The following is a 16,497-nucleotide window of genomic DNA, read 5'->3' as shown; positions in this document are numbered from 1 at the left end:
ATTCAACCCTCTATTCAATAATCTGATTTCATTTTCAGTTAGAGTAATAGAGGAGAAAGAGTTAGCCTTAAGAAAATACAGAATTGCTAACTGTTTAATGCTTATTCCATTTGATTTTGTCTTTTGAAGAGTTGGAGACTTGCACTTGCTCACGCTGGGGTTTGCTACATTTTGATTTGATTGTTGGTATTAAGGCAGTTTTCTAAAATAGCAGGTTGACAATGATGTCAAATACTTAATGAATGAAAACACTCTTCCATTGATGTTATATATGCCCCTGTTTTAACATTGTCGGTATATTTAGAGGACATGCACTTTTATTACATGTTGGTAATGTGGAAAACAGAATTAGGCCCAATACTGAATGCTGTTGTATACCAGATGTTGCAGGGCCAGCAGTGCAGTTTGAAAAATATCTTCACACTTTTTCCACTCTAGCCAGTCATGTTCTCACTTAATATGTGGATTTATATGTAGCTTAGCCAAGTCATGTAGTTATAAACAACATTAACTCCTATTCCTATATCCACAACCATAGCAGGTTTATAGAAGTCAACCAGTCTGGTAAAAGTTGATCTCTTTGTAAATTTGCATGGGTTCCTACCAGTAATGAAACCAATGTTATTATTTGTTATTGATAATATGCTTCATCTAAGCTTTTCCCAACGAGAAATATCTAACGTATTGCTTTCAGTTACGCCTTCCACCTTTGTATATGGATACACCTGTGACCAGCTTCCAGGATTGTACCATGCCATTGAACAGTAATGCATTAAGTAAAAATTTTAAAAAGGGAATTGAGACTCTTGAAACAGACAAAATCATCTGATAGAATTTGTGCTACTATCTGCCTTAACATTTTACTGACACCCAACTATAACTATCGCTTATGTAATATTCAGACATGTACACATTGTTATTGCAGACACTGCAATCAATATTTTTACTTTTTACCCCTGATGGCACATGCTTCAGAAATATGCACTGTGTATCAGCAATGTCTCCACCATCACTGATGTTTTCCCATTAGTGGCTCTATATCTGCAACTTTCAACTTTGAGTTCACATGATTATAAAAAATGAAGAGCGCATGATCTCACAACTAGCCTTCACTTGCTTAACTGCACTTTTTAGGATTTTTTTTCAAACTATTTTGTATTTCCTATAGTTTTTATTCTTTTCCATTTCTTTTTTGACTTGGCTATATAATTGTTCAATTGTGGAAGTGAGACATGCCCCACACTCACTCTCTTGCATGTTTTAAATCCCCTGAAATCTTTAGTGCAAGTAGATTCAAATATTCCACAACAATATGAAGCACTGATGTTAAGTTGTCTATCTTGCCTTCATTCTTGCTGGTTGGGTTTGGAGCCGATCCTCTGCTCTGACTCGGCCATCTTCAAAAGCTCGAGAGCTGCTTACTGGCTTGAGATCCCCCTATATCCCATGATGCCTGGCGCTAGATACCCAGATCTAGTTTGCCGCTTCTGCTGCGAGGTTGTTCTACTGGCTCAGGTCGTATAAGCTTCTTTATTATTACTGTATTTTTCTTGTAAAAAGACTGTATTGTAGTGTAGAATTAGTCATTAGTTAGACTTTAGTAATTGTAGTTAGATTTTATTCTAGATAAGCATTACCGTTTTCCACAGAAAGGTTCTTTCCGTTTAAGTTGGAGGTTAACCTTTCTTTTCTATCTCCCTTTTAAAAAAAAAAATCCTTTTCTCTATTAATCTCTGTAGTGTTTAGTGATAGTTTGTTATTCTTTGTGGTAGTAGTACTTGTAGTGGGTTGTGGTAACTAGTGTGTTAATTTTTCTGTTGGTTACGTTAACTATTTGTGTGGAAACTTGTCCTTGGTTTTCTCCCCAAGGATGTCCAAGGATCCAAAACCGTCCGGATTCAAGAAGTGTGACTCATGCTGTCAGAAGATGTCTCTGACAGATGGTCACACTTCTTGTGTTTATTGTCTGGGCACTGTGCACCTGCAGGACTCTTGCTCCATCTGTCATGCCTTCAGTCCAAGAGTCCTGCACGAGCGCAAAAATAAATTGATTCTAAGGGGTCTGCTTAAACCCCAAGATTCACCGTCGAAGACTCAGCCGGTGAAATCTTCCAGGCCACCTAAACCGGTGGCTCCCAGTTCGGAGCTGTCGTTGGGTGAAGCCACACAATCCATTTTGGCTCAGGCAGGAACCGATATCCCTCCCTCCCAGTCGGCTCTGACACAGTCTTCGGAGCTAGCTGAGATTAGAAAGAGATCCAGGTCTCCTTTTTGGAGTCGATATGTTCGGCTCCAAAGTCGCCCCTGCTCCAATCGGAGCGTAGTCATTGATCATCCCACTCTTCTCGGTCCTCTAGACTTTCGGACCATGACTTGGAAAGAGTGGTCAGTAGGCTCTTGAAATCGCAGGCCCTAGCCAAAATGTTGTCCAGCCCTCCTCATCAGGAGTTGGCTCTATCCACAGCTCTTGATATTCCTCCTCCGATTCTTCCTTTGAGCTCAGAGCTGGAGTTCGTTGGGGTTCGAGTCGTGGAACCGTCGGCGCTGATACCCTCACTTTCGGTTCCGTCGTCAGCTCCGATCCCTTCCATGGTACCTTCCCTGGAGGGTTCTAGGCACAGAGACTCCCTCGTCTGCTCCGAGGGGGCAAGTGGCATTGGACCCTTGTCCGACCCCGCTCTCCCTCTCGGTGCTTCGGCACAGGTGAGTTCGGCTCCCACATCTGCCTCGGAGCCGTCTCCATTGGTGCGGGGAGGGCTTTTGGTTTCGTCGGAGCTTGAGCCTTCTCTGCGTCCGGGCAGGGACGCCTTCGAGGTGATGAGTGTACTGGCCCCTGAGTCAGTCCCATGATCGTCCCCATCGGCTCCTCCCCCTAGGGTGCCTGTGTCAGCCTCTGCCCTTCTTCCAGACCCCAAGCGTGGGGATCCAGCACTTCAGGACACCCCTTTGGGTGTATCCTCCTCTTTCGAGGCCTCCCCTGATCTTTCAGAGGAGCCACCTCGCAAGAGAAAATGCAAGAGGAAGCATATTGACTCCCCCGAGTCTGTCACATTGGATACCGACTTAGAGGAGTCAGAAGGGTCCCCAAGATCCCCCTCTGAAGATGTCTCCTTCACAGACATCCTTGAGATTCTTAGGCAGAGGGGAAACTGGACTATCCTAAGCCCTTCCGAGGATGAGTCTGTATTCCTGGATGCGTTTGGATCCCGACTTTCCACCTCCTGGGTGTCTCCGCCTTTCGACCCACTGATGTCTGTGGTGGCTCGAAAGGCGTGGACGGCTTCAGACACAGTGGAACCGACCCCTAGAAGACCTGCAAAGTTCATTACTGCCCCACAGGACAAATAGTTCTTGACCATGGGTGTCCCCGTTGATGCCATGGTGGTAGCAGTGGCCACAAAGAAGGAGTTGGCTGAAACTTCTTCATCTGTCCATCCCCCTAATAAGAAGTCCAGGACGATGGACAGATATAGGAAGCGGATGTTCTCTTCAGCGACTTTTTCCATGCGGTCCCTGAATTACCTGTGCCACTTTACCTGCCTTCAGAGGGATCTCCTGAAAGAGCTTGGAGATGCCCTCCAAGATCCATCAGCTGAGGGGGCCCAGGCTAAGGCAGCATCCCAGCTAGCGACTCTTAATTCTGTGGTAAACTCCTCCATGTGGCTCATTTCGTATGCAGCCGATGGTGCGAGTAGAGCCACAGGCACAGGCGTGGCCCTAAGGAGGCACGCTTGGATGCAGCTATGTAACTTTGCAGAACCTTTCAGAGCATCTTTCACCAACACCCCCTTTGATGGTTCCTCTCTCTTCGGATCACAGGTGAAAGATACCCTTACCAGGTGTGAGCAGGAAGGCAAGACTCTCTCTGCTGTAGGAGTCCATTTTTCCACTCCCTCCAGACCATATCCTAAGGGTCAGAAGAGTGGGAAGATGTGGTTCCAGAAATCCCAAGGAGCCTTGCTGGACACACATGTCCCTCCAGGGGCAGCGGAGGGAACAATAACAGACGCCGCCCTCGTGGCAGAGGGGGTCCACAAAACCAGGGCAGCAGAGAATCTTTCTCTGACAAGCCCTTCCAGCATCCCTGAAGGGTTGCCCGGCTGCTCACCTCTGGAGGCAGTCGGGGGAAGACTATTGCTGTACCCATGAGCCTGGCAAGACATAACACAAGACAAATGGGTACAGTCCGTCATATCCGGAGGCTACAGAATTCCCTTCGTTCGCACCCCCTTAAGGTCAAACAAGTCCCTTCCAGATGTTCCACCCAATCTAAGGGACCAAGCAGTGTAAGAAGTTTCAAAACTGCTAAGAAAAAGGGCCATCCAGCAAGTGCCAGCAGACCAACAAGGATCTGGAATTTACTCGAGGTTCTTTTTGGTACCAAAAAAGACAGGGGACTGGAGACCCATTTTGGATCTCAGCAGACTAAACAAGTCTGTACAAAGAACAAAGTTCCGGATGGTCACGCTTCAGTCCATTTTACCCTTTCTGGGTCAGGACAATTGGATGTGCTCCATAGATCATCAGGATGCGTACTACCACATCTGCCGTCTGGGAGCCAGCCATTATCAGTTCAGAGCTCTGCCCTTTCGTCTCACCACAAGCCCCCAGGGTGTTTAACAAATGTATGGCAGTAGTTACCGCTCACCTGAGACAGCAAGGATTCCAGGTGTTTCCATATCTCGAGGACTGGCTCCTCACTGCTACCACCAGACATCACCTTCTGCGAGCCAGAGACTGCACCATCGACACTTGCTCCAGGCTAGGTATCACAATAAATTTCAAAAAGTCTGCATTGTCGCCCTGTCAATCTATCACCTTTATAGGCGCAAATTTAAATACCAAAGACATGTTAGCGAGCCTCCCACCAGACAGGGTGTCAGTGATTCGTCAGCATGTCAAGGTTTTATTAGCATGCAAAAGGATTCAAGCCAGGTTTGTCCTTCAAACGCTAGGTCTCATGGCAGCAGCTATTGTACTTGTTCCTCTAGCTCATTTTCACATGAGGATTCTCCTGTGGCTTCTTTTCACCCAGTGGTCCTTCCAGCAACTTCCCATGTCTTACATGATTATGATCACTCAGGCATGCAAGAAGCACCGTGCGTGGTGGATGATCTCCACATCAGTGCTCCACGGCAGACCATTTGTTCTCCCCCCTCCAGTGGCTACAGTGACCACGGATGCCTCCCTGATCAGGTGTGTGGGGGGGGGGGCATTATCAGGGCAGAACAGTCTTGGAGATGAGGGCCATGCTGTTTAGCGTTGCAGGCTCTTCAGGACTCTCTTCCTACTGGGACCATTGAAGTTCAAATGGACAATATGTTCGTAGTGTGGTACATCAACAAGCAGGGGGGAACCAGGTCCTACCCCCTATGTCGAGAAGCACTCAGACTCTGGCAGTAGGGCTATCTCTTCCCAATGGTTTCTGATAGCAACGCACATCCCTGGGAGGTCCAACATCATAGCAGACAGACTGAGCAGAGCAATTCTCATGCCTCACGAGTGGTCTCTGAACCAGGTAGTTGAGGATCAAATCTTCCGCAGATGGGGCCAACCTTGCTGTGACCTTTTTGCAACTCCCTTCAACAGCAAGTGCAGCAATTTCCTCTCTCACCTTCCACTCCCTGGGCATTCCCCCAGAGATGCTCTAGTCCATGATTGGCCCCAGGGACTCCTTTATGCATTCCCTCCTTTCCCCCTCATACCGAAGCTGATTCAGAAGGCTATCATTTCGGGTTGCAAAATTATCCTCATTGCTCCTTACTGGCCTCAACAAATATGGTTTCCATTCCTGCACCGCTATCTTTTCGAACAGCCTTGGACTCTGGACCTAGTTCCAGACCATCTGATTCATCAATCAGGTGGGCTGCACCAATCCCTGCACTCTCTCCAGCTCATAGTGTGGTTGCTCCACTTCCAACCTTAGCCAGACTGCCAGATATTTCCCCCTCTGTGCGCGAAATCCTTTTGTTGTCACACAAGTCTACGATCAGAAAAACTTGGAAACGTTTTTCTTCCTGAGCAGAGGCAAAAAGTATAGACCCCTTTTCAGCCCCTGTGCACTCCATTTTGGAATTTCTAGCAGAGCTCTTCCACGCTGGTTCCGCTTCTGCTACAATTAGAGTCCAGTTAGCGGCAATTTCAGATTTTCACATTGGCCTGTCTGAAAACGATATCATGTCCCATAAGCTGTGTAAAGCCTTTCTCAAAGGAACCACTCTGCTCAGGCCTGCAGTGACAGATCCTACACCACCGTGGGATTTAAATTTGATTTTACCTTCGCTAATTTTGCCCCCTTTCGAACCTGCAGCTTCTTGTTTGCTGAAGTTCTTATTTTGGAAAACCTTGATTTTACCTTCGCTAATTTTGCCCCCTTTCGAACCTGCAGCTTCTTGTTCGCTGAAGTTCTTATTTTGGAAAACCCTCTTTCTGGTAGCTATTACTTCAGCCAGAAGAGTTTCGGAACTACAGGCTCTTTCTGTCCGTCCCCCATACCTCGTGTTCCACAATGACAGGGTTGCCCTTAGGACTAATCCTTCCTTCCTTCCTTCCGAAGGTCTCTTCAGAGAGTAACTTGAATCAGTCCATACACCTTCCTGTGTTTTTCCCTAACCACTCCAACAGGGCGGGAGTATAAGTTGCATCAGTTAGATGTTCGCAGTCAACTACGCTTCTACTTACATAGAACCAAAGACATCAGGAAATCAGATCAACTGTTCCTGTCTTATGCAGTAGGGTAAACGGGGTCTTCCGGTCTCCAAGGTGACCTTATCCAGGTGGTTGTCTTCTATCATCACTTTCATATACTAACTCAGAAATAAAGAATTACCGGTCAAACCCAAAGGTCACTCCACCAGAGCTTTAGCCACTTCGATGGCTTTTCAGGCTAGGTTGCCCATGGAATCTATTTGTGCTGCAGACACATGGGCCAACCCACATACTTTCATTTCGCATTACAAGTTGGATTTGGTTTCCAGGAGCAGAGCTGATTTTGGTTCCACTGTTCTGAAGAGTTTTTTCCGATGAGCCACCCAGGTTTTTAGGTGCTAGGGATGCTGTCCCAACCAGCAAGAATGAAGGCGAGATAGACAACTTAACATAATGAAGTTATGTACCTACCATAACGTTCCATGTTAGTTGTCGTCTTCTCGCCGCCTTTCTTGCGTCCCACCCTCCATCCCCCTATCCTAATGGACCAAGAAGAGTTCCTTTTGTTTTTGCACTGGTCTCGGGCTATTTCCTTCTGCTTAGTAGCCTCCCCAGTAGGAATTATGTGTTCTAGGATAGCATTCATTTATTATTATGGCTGCAGTTATACTCACCAAACGAGATCTGGGTATCTAGCGCCAGGCATCATAGGATATAGGGGAGACCTCGAGCCAGTAAGCAGCTCTCGAGCTTTTGAAGATTGCTGAGTCGGAGCCAAGGATCGGCTCGGATCCCAACCAGCAAGAAAGAAGACGAGAAGACAACTAACATGGAACGTTATGGTAGGTATATAACTTCTTTTTCTCACTTAACAAATTCAAGTGGTTTGCATCCATTTCTTTCCTAATAAGTTGCTCATTTATTTTTGAGCATTCATATCTAGTTATCACAGTTTCTGACCAACAGTTTTCTTAGCGTAGTGAAATTAAATTCTAAATGATTTGAATAGTGAAGTTCTTGTAGGCTGGTGTTAAGGGTTTGATATCAACATCTCTCTCTCAAAACATTTGTAAATAACAAAAATGTAACATATTGTTATTTCTAGTTGGAAAGTAAAACCATTGGGGAAAAATTGCTTGCCACCGTAAAACAAAGATTTCATGGTAGATTTCCAGAATCCCATCACGCAAGTAATGGGCAGTAGTGGAAATCGTCCGACTAAGTACTATTACTGAAATCAAGACTGGCAAGAAATATAGTCAATAAACTGCATTTGTTCAGTATTCCTTTTTGGACTTTTGTAACACATAATCACTTTTAATGATTGTAGTCCAATCATTGTGTAATATTCCATAGTTTTTAATGATTGTAGTCCAGGTATTTTGATAATTTCTGTTTCACTATTACTGACAATTAGTCCATCAGCTGGAGACGTACAAAAATTACTACTCCTCCACTTCTAGTTTTATTTCTTAAGCAATCACGTCTGAAATGTAGGAATGCTTTTACCTTCACACTAACATTCCGCAAGTTTGACCATTATCAAAACGTTGTTTATTTTCTCCATGGCATATACTTTATCCACCTTGTTTAGCAAGCTGTGAGCATTTGCATATTATACATTTTACTACACTCTAAATTGACTCTAGGCGTGAGTGGCGTGCCTTCTGTGGAAGGTTGGGCGCCAGGCAACTGGCAATTCGACACCGTAAAACTCCACTGCCAGTCATGTGCGAACAGGTGATCTGCTGTGGTGACCCCTAACCGGGAAAAGCCGAAAGAAGAACAACCATATTTCCAAGTCCACAATACTTTATCGTCTGTGTGTAATATACCTGCTGCAGTCTTAATATTGCTTAACAAAATCTTGAAAATTTCATGTCAGCTGTTTACTGTATAGCCAGCCTGATGGTAAAGATAATTCATCTTGGCATCTAGTTCCTTAACTCAGGATGACACCTATATCCAGGTGGTTAATAATGTACTAAATTTTTTTCTTATGGATTTACTACAAAGCTTTCTTGACCAAAATAACATTTGTAGATGTGTTCAGATTACCAACGTCTAGTTGCAGGAATGGAATTCTTCCTGTACTACCTTTCAGGATTTATTGGCATGTAAGTTTCTACCCAGCCTGTTAAGCTGCAACTGCAGGCTTAGTGTATAAACATTGTTACCAAAGAACATGTGCTCATTTTTGTTTAGAAATTTACTCTTTCCTTCTACATCTATGTGAACCTCGTATCTACCTTTGAAAATGTAAGTGAATATATGTGGATGAAAAGATATGTCCTTCTAATCTACTAGTAGTCAGAGCTATTTATTACTTAGACCATATGATATATTAACAGAGTGTAATTCTAGAACAGAGTCAAGAAGTTTTCTGGAAAATAAAAATAAATTGTGAAGAAAAACACATTGATTAAGCTACCTAACAAAAACTGCAAATAAACTGTCCGTATACTTGCCATGCTGTTGTAAATCAGATGATTGTTTACAGCTGCAATTGAAAATATAGTAATTAGAAAAAAAATGCCTTAACTGAGTCTGAGAAATCAGTGAAAAATTAAATTATTAAAAAATGAAGTTGCTGAATCCTATCATAAGGCACAACATATTCTGCATTTTCCCTTTTCCACAAACACTGTCCTCCTCCTAAAATCTATGTATAATGAGAAACTAGTAGTTGTCCAACAACCTCACTCTAGTGAGTAAAGTAGAGAAGCCTAAATCTGTGTCTATGCACATTCTTCAGGGACTGATACGGTTCAAGTTGACTGATAAGAATTTAATGACCTAAAAGGAATACAGCAGAGTACATTTTTGCTTGTATTCCTTTGTACTTAAGCAAGCAATAGATTCCTGAAATGTCTGAATGGATAGGATACCGTCCTTAAAATTGAGGATGATTGCCTTGTGACTTTGTTGAACCTGTTATATGGAAAGAAGCCATCTGAATCAGCTCTGCTCAAGATTTGCTGATTGCGCTTGAATTATCTGCTCATTAAGGAGGGAAAAAATCCTCTTCACTTAGTGTTATATTCATATTATCATATATTCTGTATAGTGTTGCATTATTTACATTTTTGTTACCTCATTTAACCATATGGGGACACCCCTGTTTTGGAAAGGATTCCGGGGGGAAGATGCAAAGTAATTTATGCAAGTCGCAATGTTCACAATCAAAATGTTAAATTTGTGAAGTCAGCAAAAATGCTTGATCTAGACACATGGATGCCAAGAAACTTGCCTCCAAGAACATATTGTAAACTGTTATGATCAGAGATCTGATTATAATTTTTTGTAGTGCATGGTACTTTTCTGCTTCATGTACTGTTAGTTACAGAAGAAGAAAAAATCTCCAAGTTGGTGAGCACTGTAAGAATAGTCAGGGACACATTGCCATACCTCTCAGGTGCCCTTGATTTTGACTCGCATTTTAGCTGTATCCCTCTTAAGCCCTCCGAAAACTGGTGACTTTTGGAGAAAAGGTGGCGAGTTGCATTTAATTAATGACAAAGTTATAATGCTTATTTTAGTTCAGAAAATGTGCATTAAATGACATTCTCTTATTCTGTCAATTTCTCAAGTTAGTAGTAATATTTTGAGTGTCCCTGGTTATTTTTGGATTTGTCCCCGATTCATTGAAAGCTTTCCACATTACTGGCACAGATGGCAGTTGGAAACAAAATCTATTTCTTATCTACTGCTGCAGTTTGTTGTCGAGTACTGGCAGGTTTAACTCACTAGTGAGATAGATACCTGATCTTTAGCAGATGAGGCAGGAGGTACTTAACATTTGTTAAGATAGTGTCTTACTGTACTTGAGTGATTTATCTTTTCCAGATTTTAGAGCATAATCACTGCACTCCGTGCACTGCAAGAATGTTGTAAAAAAAAGTGTGTGGGGGGATTTGGCTCAAAGTTGTTTACTTCACAGGCACAAGGTACAGGGTTTGATTCTCATGAAAAGGAAATTAAGCTTGAAATGGTCTGCAAATGCAGTTAGCCTTGCAGGTGTTGCTACATATGTTTAGGGGTTGGGGTTAGCATAACTTCACAGACAAAGAGGTACGGGGTTTGATTCTTACCAAGAGAAATTGGCTAGGCTTAAAATTGCCTACAAGGGCCTAGTACTTGCATGTGAACCTATACAGTGAGTGGTTTTAAAATTATTAGCACACTGCAAAATGTGTTTATGCCATGTTAAACATTTTAACAAGATAATTTACCCTGAAGAACTTAACTTTGCTTCCTTACACCTGCAGATTTAATATAATCATATTTGCGTGAAAACCAGTACAGGACTTTTAAACCAAAAGACAAGAAGGGCCAGTAAAGACTTAAGCCATAAAACTGACTAAAAATAAAAAAGGCAAAAATGTTAGAGCAAACAAACCTATTAATACTCCACTTTTAGAGCAAAGGATAAACCTTATTAAAACTCCAGTTTTAGTAAAGTTTATCATTTGATCTGCTGTATTGAGCCCTTTTATTTTAAAATGTTTATTTAAAAGTAATTTGATTATGCTTATTACCTGTCAACTCATTACCAGATAGATTTTAATGGACATTCCAAGACCTCCTATTTTACAAAACCAGTCCTTTAGCATTGAGTAAGACATTTCACCCAGGCTCTTGAGATATTAGAAAAACAGTCAAAGGAACAGCACTTTGGCAAGGAATGGATTTGAGCTTGCTGGTTTCCTTCATTTTTGTGTCCTATGTTCACTGTGTACACTTGTGTTGGTTACTAGTGTGTGTGTGTGTGTGTGTGTGTGTGTGTCTACTCGCCTGTTGTCTTGGATTACGTGTGTAATTTAGTGTTGCAAATGAAGTCCTAGTTGTTTATAGAATGAAAGCTGAATAATCATAATCATATGTAACGTGCAATACTTTGAATATGATGCATTGTGCTTGCAGGTAGAAAACAATACAGCATTAGAAGAGAAAGTAAAAAGGTTACAGCAGGAAAATGAAGATCTCAAGGCTCGCATGGATAAACATGTGGCATTATCAAGGTAAGCAGTTGCTGAGCAAAGTATTAATTATGGAATCAAGGATTCATCTCATAATATTTGCAACAATTTATCTTATTATGATTTTTAAAGCATTGCATTTTATATAAAATTAGACTATTCATCAGGGGATGCAGTTCATCACACTAAGGATGTACTAAACTGAAATTAAGTTTTTAGGTGTGCCAGACTGGATATGTAGTAAACTTGTTACATAAATACAATGTTTTACCCATTTTCTAATTTTTTCTTCTACCTTGAAGTTTGATTTCCTCATGCATTCTTGTGTGGTTTTTCCAGTACCACCCTATTTACTGCATTTGCCTGTTATATCCTTAGAATCTTTCCCAAATGAGATAATATATGGCTTTCTCAGTTCATCCATTTGAACTGAAAAGTGATGCATTATTTTCAGTTTAGAGTTTCTGATTTGAATTTTCAGTACAGCATCCGGGGCCAGATTTAACAGTGTGTCTAATCTAAAATGCAGGTGCAGCCATAATTGCAGTAGAAATGTTTTCCCCCAGCCAAGCGAATGTTATATTAATATTTTTGTGTTGCATAGTATGACACATGTAAAGTCCTGTCCTGTCTGCTGGCTACAGTGTAATGTTCTCACATTCCTTAGCTGTTGAACTTGACTATTCTTGCAGCAGTTTAATGTTATTACCATGCACCACACTGATGTGCAGTTTGTGTACTACTTTTATGCAGTGCCTAGAACGTGGTGATTATGCTCCAATATTTGGAAAAAGACAAATCAGTTAATAGCTAGAAGGGTGCAAGACCTTAACAAATCTTAAGCACCCCCCACTTAAGTTGTTAAGGGCTGGTTTAGCACTGCAGTGTAAAATCTGACGGTGCAGACCAAATGACAGAAGTAGAATAAACGATTTGGTTCTGCCTGCTGTCCATACTGATAAAGCACTCTTTCCTTCCTCTTACAAGCTTAGAAAGTAATCAAGCAAAAAAGTAAGCGAAATACTAAAAAATCCACAAGATACATACATACATAATGGCAAGTAAGCAGTTATAGAACATGGTTATAAAAATCTTTTAATAACTTCCCACTAAGCTCTTTTGTTTAAACACGACTTTAGCAGAGTGTAAAAACTGGTGAAACCATCACAGCTAATGGCTTCTTGCATTGTGTGTGCATCTTGTGTTTTTTAAGCTTAGAAAGTAGCTAGAATACAAGATGTGTTCACTTGCATTTTTGCTGAAGGATACAGACTCTGAAACTCAAATGTATGTCAATATTCAGGGACTTCTATCCTACGTGATTTGCCTGAAATCCATGGACTTTGAGGAACAGGCTAAATGAGGCAAATTCTTGGCAGTTTACAAGTATGGTAAGTGAGTGTAAATGTAAGGGACTGCATTTCTGGCAATGCTTGGTAAGTGCTTTATAGCTTTGAAAGCTGGCAAAAGACTTGGCTTTTTTTTTATTAACTGTAACCAGCAGATAAATCTCCATGCACTACAAAAAATTTATGATCAGATCTTCGATCATAACTGGATTATTGTATTCTCGAAAAGGATACCAAGATTTCACCTCAAGAAATTTCTTAGCATCTATGTCTCAAACACAATAATCCAGTTATGATTGGCGACTCTATCATAATCCTCTGTGTTATCCTGTTTGCAATTCCAGCATAAGACCTCCAAGGAAATGCAATTTCTAATGAAAGTGTTTCAGTACGTAGTTCTGGCATCTGGAAGCACAAATTGTAAATGTTCAACATTTTAAAGTCATGAATTTATATATCTACACTCTGAGGAATCTTACTGACATTCATAATTCTATTCCTCCCAAATCTGTGTTGCATTCATCTGTCGAATATGTAATGTGTTAAAACAGTTTGGCTGTGCTAGGAAATTATAGCATTGTTTCTTTTTTCATCCTAGACAATTGTCTACAGAACAAGCTGTTTTACAAGAGTCTCTCAGCAAAGAATCTAAAGTCAACAAAAGATTATCTATGGAAAATGAAGAACTTTTGTGGAAGTTGCATAATGGGGATATATGCAGTCCCAGAAAGTTGTCACCGACTTCTCCACCCATGACTATGCAATCCCCAAGGAATTCTAGTTCACTGTCAAGCCCCACTGTGTCTCCAAGATGACGTCAGTGGAGTTGAGACTGTAAGCATATCACTTGTGATCTGCTAGTTTATTACTAATCATGACAAATAATGGCTATATTAGTTGGATATGATCATGAAGAAAAAACTGGTAGTTCTTTGTACAAAGAAATGATCAGAGACCCAGGAAAGCAGTGATGCATTCTCATTCCTGATAAAAATGGTCAAATAATAATATATTTTGATGACATTGCACAAAAGCACTTAAAGAGCAAGACGGGTCTTGCTTTATTTTAATTTTTCTGTCTCCCTGTAGGAGTATATGAAAAACTCAGGGCATGTAAATAAATGATCACTTGTCTATTATTGCATTTCCTTTTCACAGGCAACTTTTGCAGATTGTGCTTCTATGGTTTGAATGGAATGGATGTACTAAATTGGAATGTGTGTCAGAAGTAGCCTTCTTTGTTATACTCACAGTAAATGGAGAAAGTGTTTTATCTTTTGATATATATGTATGTACTTTGCATGACTGAAGCAGCTACATTTAACTACTTTTGATCAGAAATCATTGCCACAAACCTTCGACATGGTCCTATTTGAGTGATTCTCCCTCTCCTTGCTGTCAGAAAATACTGTTTAAGGTTTTGAAATTTGTGAAGATGAAAGTGATCTTCATACTATGTTCACTTGAACTTCATCTTAAATTATCAACACCAATGACACACAAGACAAGTGGAGTACAGCATTATGCATGGAGTCGAAACTCGCTTGCACGTGCACACATGTTATTCAAGCAACATTTGGGGCCAAGTGTGTCCCTGGGTGAGATGTCTATGCTAAACTTAGCAAAGTCACAGTTTACAAAATGCACTGCACCTTTCAAGTTCATCGTAACAGCATACAATGTATTCCCCACTTGCTTTAATTTGTGAGCAGCTGCAGAACAAGAAGTTTTCTGCACATCTTCAGGAGATGAGAGAAATGTTATCCACTCCTCCTTCCTCAAGGCTGCGGTATCACCTGTTAAGATTCCTTCAGAGAATTTGGGCTTTTTTATATCTTTTATATTGGCTATTTTGTCAGATAACACTTTATCTGAGTCTAACAAGTAGCTAAGTTCTCATTTTGCATTAGATAACAGTATACTGTATGTCATTGATTTGTTTCTGAAATGCATCATCTCTGCAACAGATCATTGGTATCTGTACATCTGATGGGGTAGTGCTGAACACCTTCAGTTAAAATTTCCGTTTAAGGCAGGGAACTATAAGACTTTATGGGTGGCTTTGCAGGAAGACCATCAGATTGCAGAACTTAATTATTGAGCAGCCAGCTGTAGAGAGATTAATGGAGTATGCTTTTTGATTACCAAATCTCTGCTGTATTCTGTTTCAGTCAGTGTAATGTTTTCTAAGTGTGAACCTGTTTACTGGTTGTGTTCAGAACACTTCTTCACATAAGACTGTTGTTAACATGTTCCAACATAAAAGGCCGTCTGCTGCACTTCTGGAAATAAGTGATGTGGAATACTGTTTATTTTGGAAATTATTATATGATGATTCAGAAAGGGCATGCATTAGATAAAGTACACAGTGTGTGTGTTTCATTGCTTATTGCACTCCTAATAATGTTCCCATCAATGTATAAGCAAGAAATGAATTGTTTCAGTCTTGAAAGTTAATTACCTGATTGTGACAAAGGGGCATTTGGGGGATTCATTTTGCAAGTGCAAAGGAATGTGTCACGTATTTTTCTCTTCTTCACTTCTTTAAAACACAGTGTTCTTTGCAAAATGACTTTATTCTCATGTTTTCCTTGTTCTTTTAGTAAATCGGTTACCTCTTATTGCCCTGTATACAGATACCAATCTCTTTCTAAAGTAGTGATTTGGTACTGTTACCAGCTGTGTTCTAGCACTAAAACTAATACAATCTTCATAAACTAAAAAAGGTATAATGTTTCCTATGTACTGCATATGGCCCACTGCACCATTTTGAAGTAATTTCACTTTGGAACAATGCCTTGGACCCCTTTTTTTTTTTGTAGTTTGTGTGCTTGTTGCCAAGTTAACCCAACAGAACCCAAAAGTAACTGACTTGACTTCACAGTTTGGTATAGATATGCACAGTGTTTTGCATCTTCTCCAGTGTTATCTGATTCAGGGCTTGGGTGTGTGTACATACGTTAGAACTGTAACATCCACCTTCCATTGAATGATTTGAGATGTAACTTTGGTGTCTTTATTCTTTTGGCATTCACTTTAATGAAGTGTGTGTGTGTGTTTGTGTGTGCAAGCTTGTGAGGCTTATGCCAAGATTTGTGAGAGTGGAATTTCATAACTTAGCTGGCAAAAAATAAATTGACTACTGAGTGCAGTTCAAATGTAGTTGCTGAGTGTGCGTTTGTATTTTGTAGATAATGTAAGAGATGGATGTACAGTAAATCATGCACAGTATGTTTGGAAAGTCTATTATGTAAAAACAGATGAAATAAAGATGGCTGAAAATGTGTTCATTTCTGTTTTAAGCAGAGTGCTTTAACTTTATTGTGATTTTGTGTACCTGTATCATGTTGGACTTTAATGATCATCAGGCAGTACATAGTTGTATGAGTGATTTGCATAATGTCTGAGATTGGAAGCTGGAATCAACAATCTAAATATCACAATGTGATTGACATGCCTTGCCTGCCGGTGTAGGCTTTGAACAACTGTACATCTCTGTATATATGTATGGCATCTGTCTA

General features: G+C 40.9%; 1 protein-coding gene across 3 annotated transcripts in view; it reads left to right on the top strand.

Annotated features, from left to right (window-relative positions):
• MTUS1 (microtubule associated scaffold protein 1) overlaps nucleotides 1-16,266 on the top strand; it is a 2,531,455-nt gene extending 2,515,189 nt beyond the window's left edge. For all 3 annotated transcript variants that reach the window (XM_044062416.1, XM_044062417.1, XM_044062418.1), the window contains 2 exons: nucleotides 11,572-11,669; nucleotides 13,575-16,266. In XM_044062416.1, the coding sequence (XP_043918351.1) occupies nucleotides 11,572-11,669; nucleotides 13,575-13,791 (315 nt within the window). In that variant the 3' untranslated portion in view covers nucleotides 13,792-16,266. The remainder of the gene's footprint in view (nucleotides 1-11,571; nucleotides 11,670-13,574) is intronic.
• The last annotated feature ends 231 nt before the right edge of the window (nucleotides 16,267-16,497 follow it).

The sequence above is a fragment of the Protopterus annectens genome, chromosome 2.part1, assembly GCF_019279795.1.
Source record: "Protopterus annectens isolate FY-2018-M chromosome 2.part1, PAN1.0, whole genome shotgun sequence".
NCBI classification, from domain to species: Eukaryota; Metazoa; Chordata; order Ceratodontiformes; family Protopteridae; genus Protopterus; species Protopterus annectens.
Note: the sequence above shows the minus strand (reverse complement) of the source record. Positions and strands in the feature narration are given on the sequence as shown.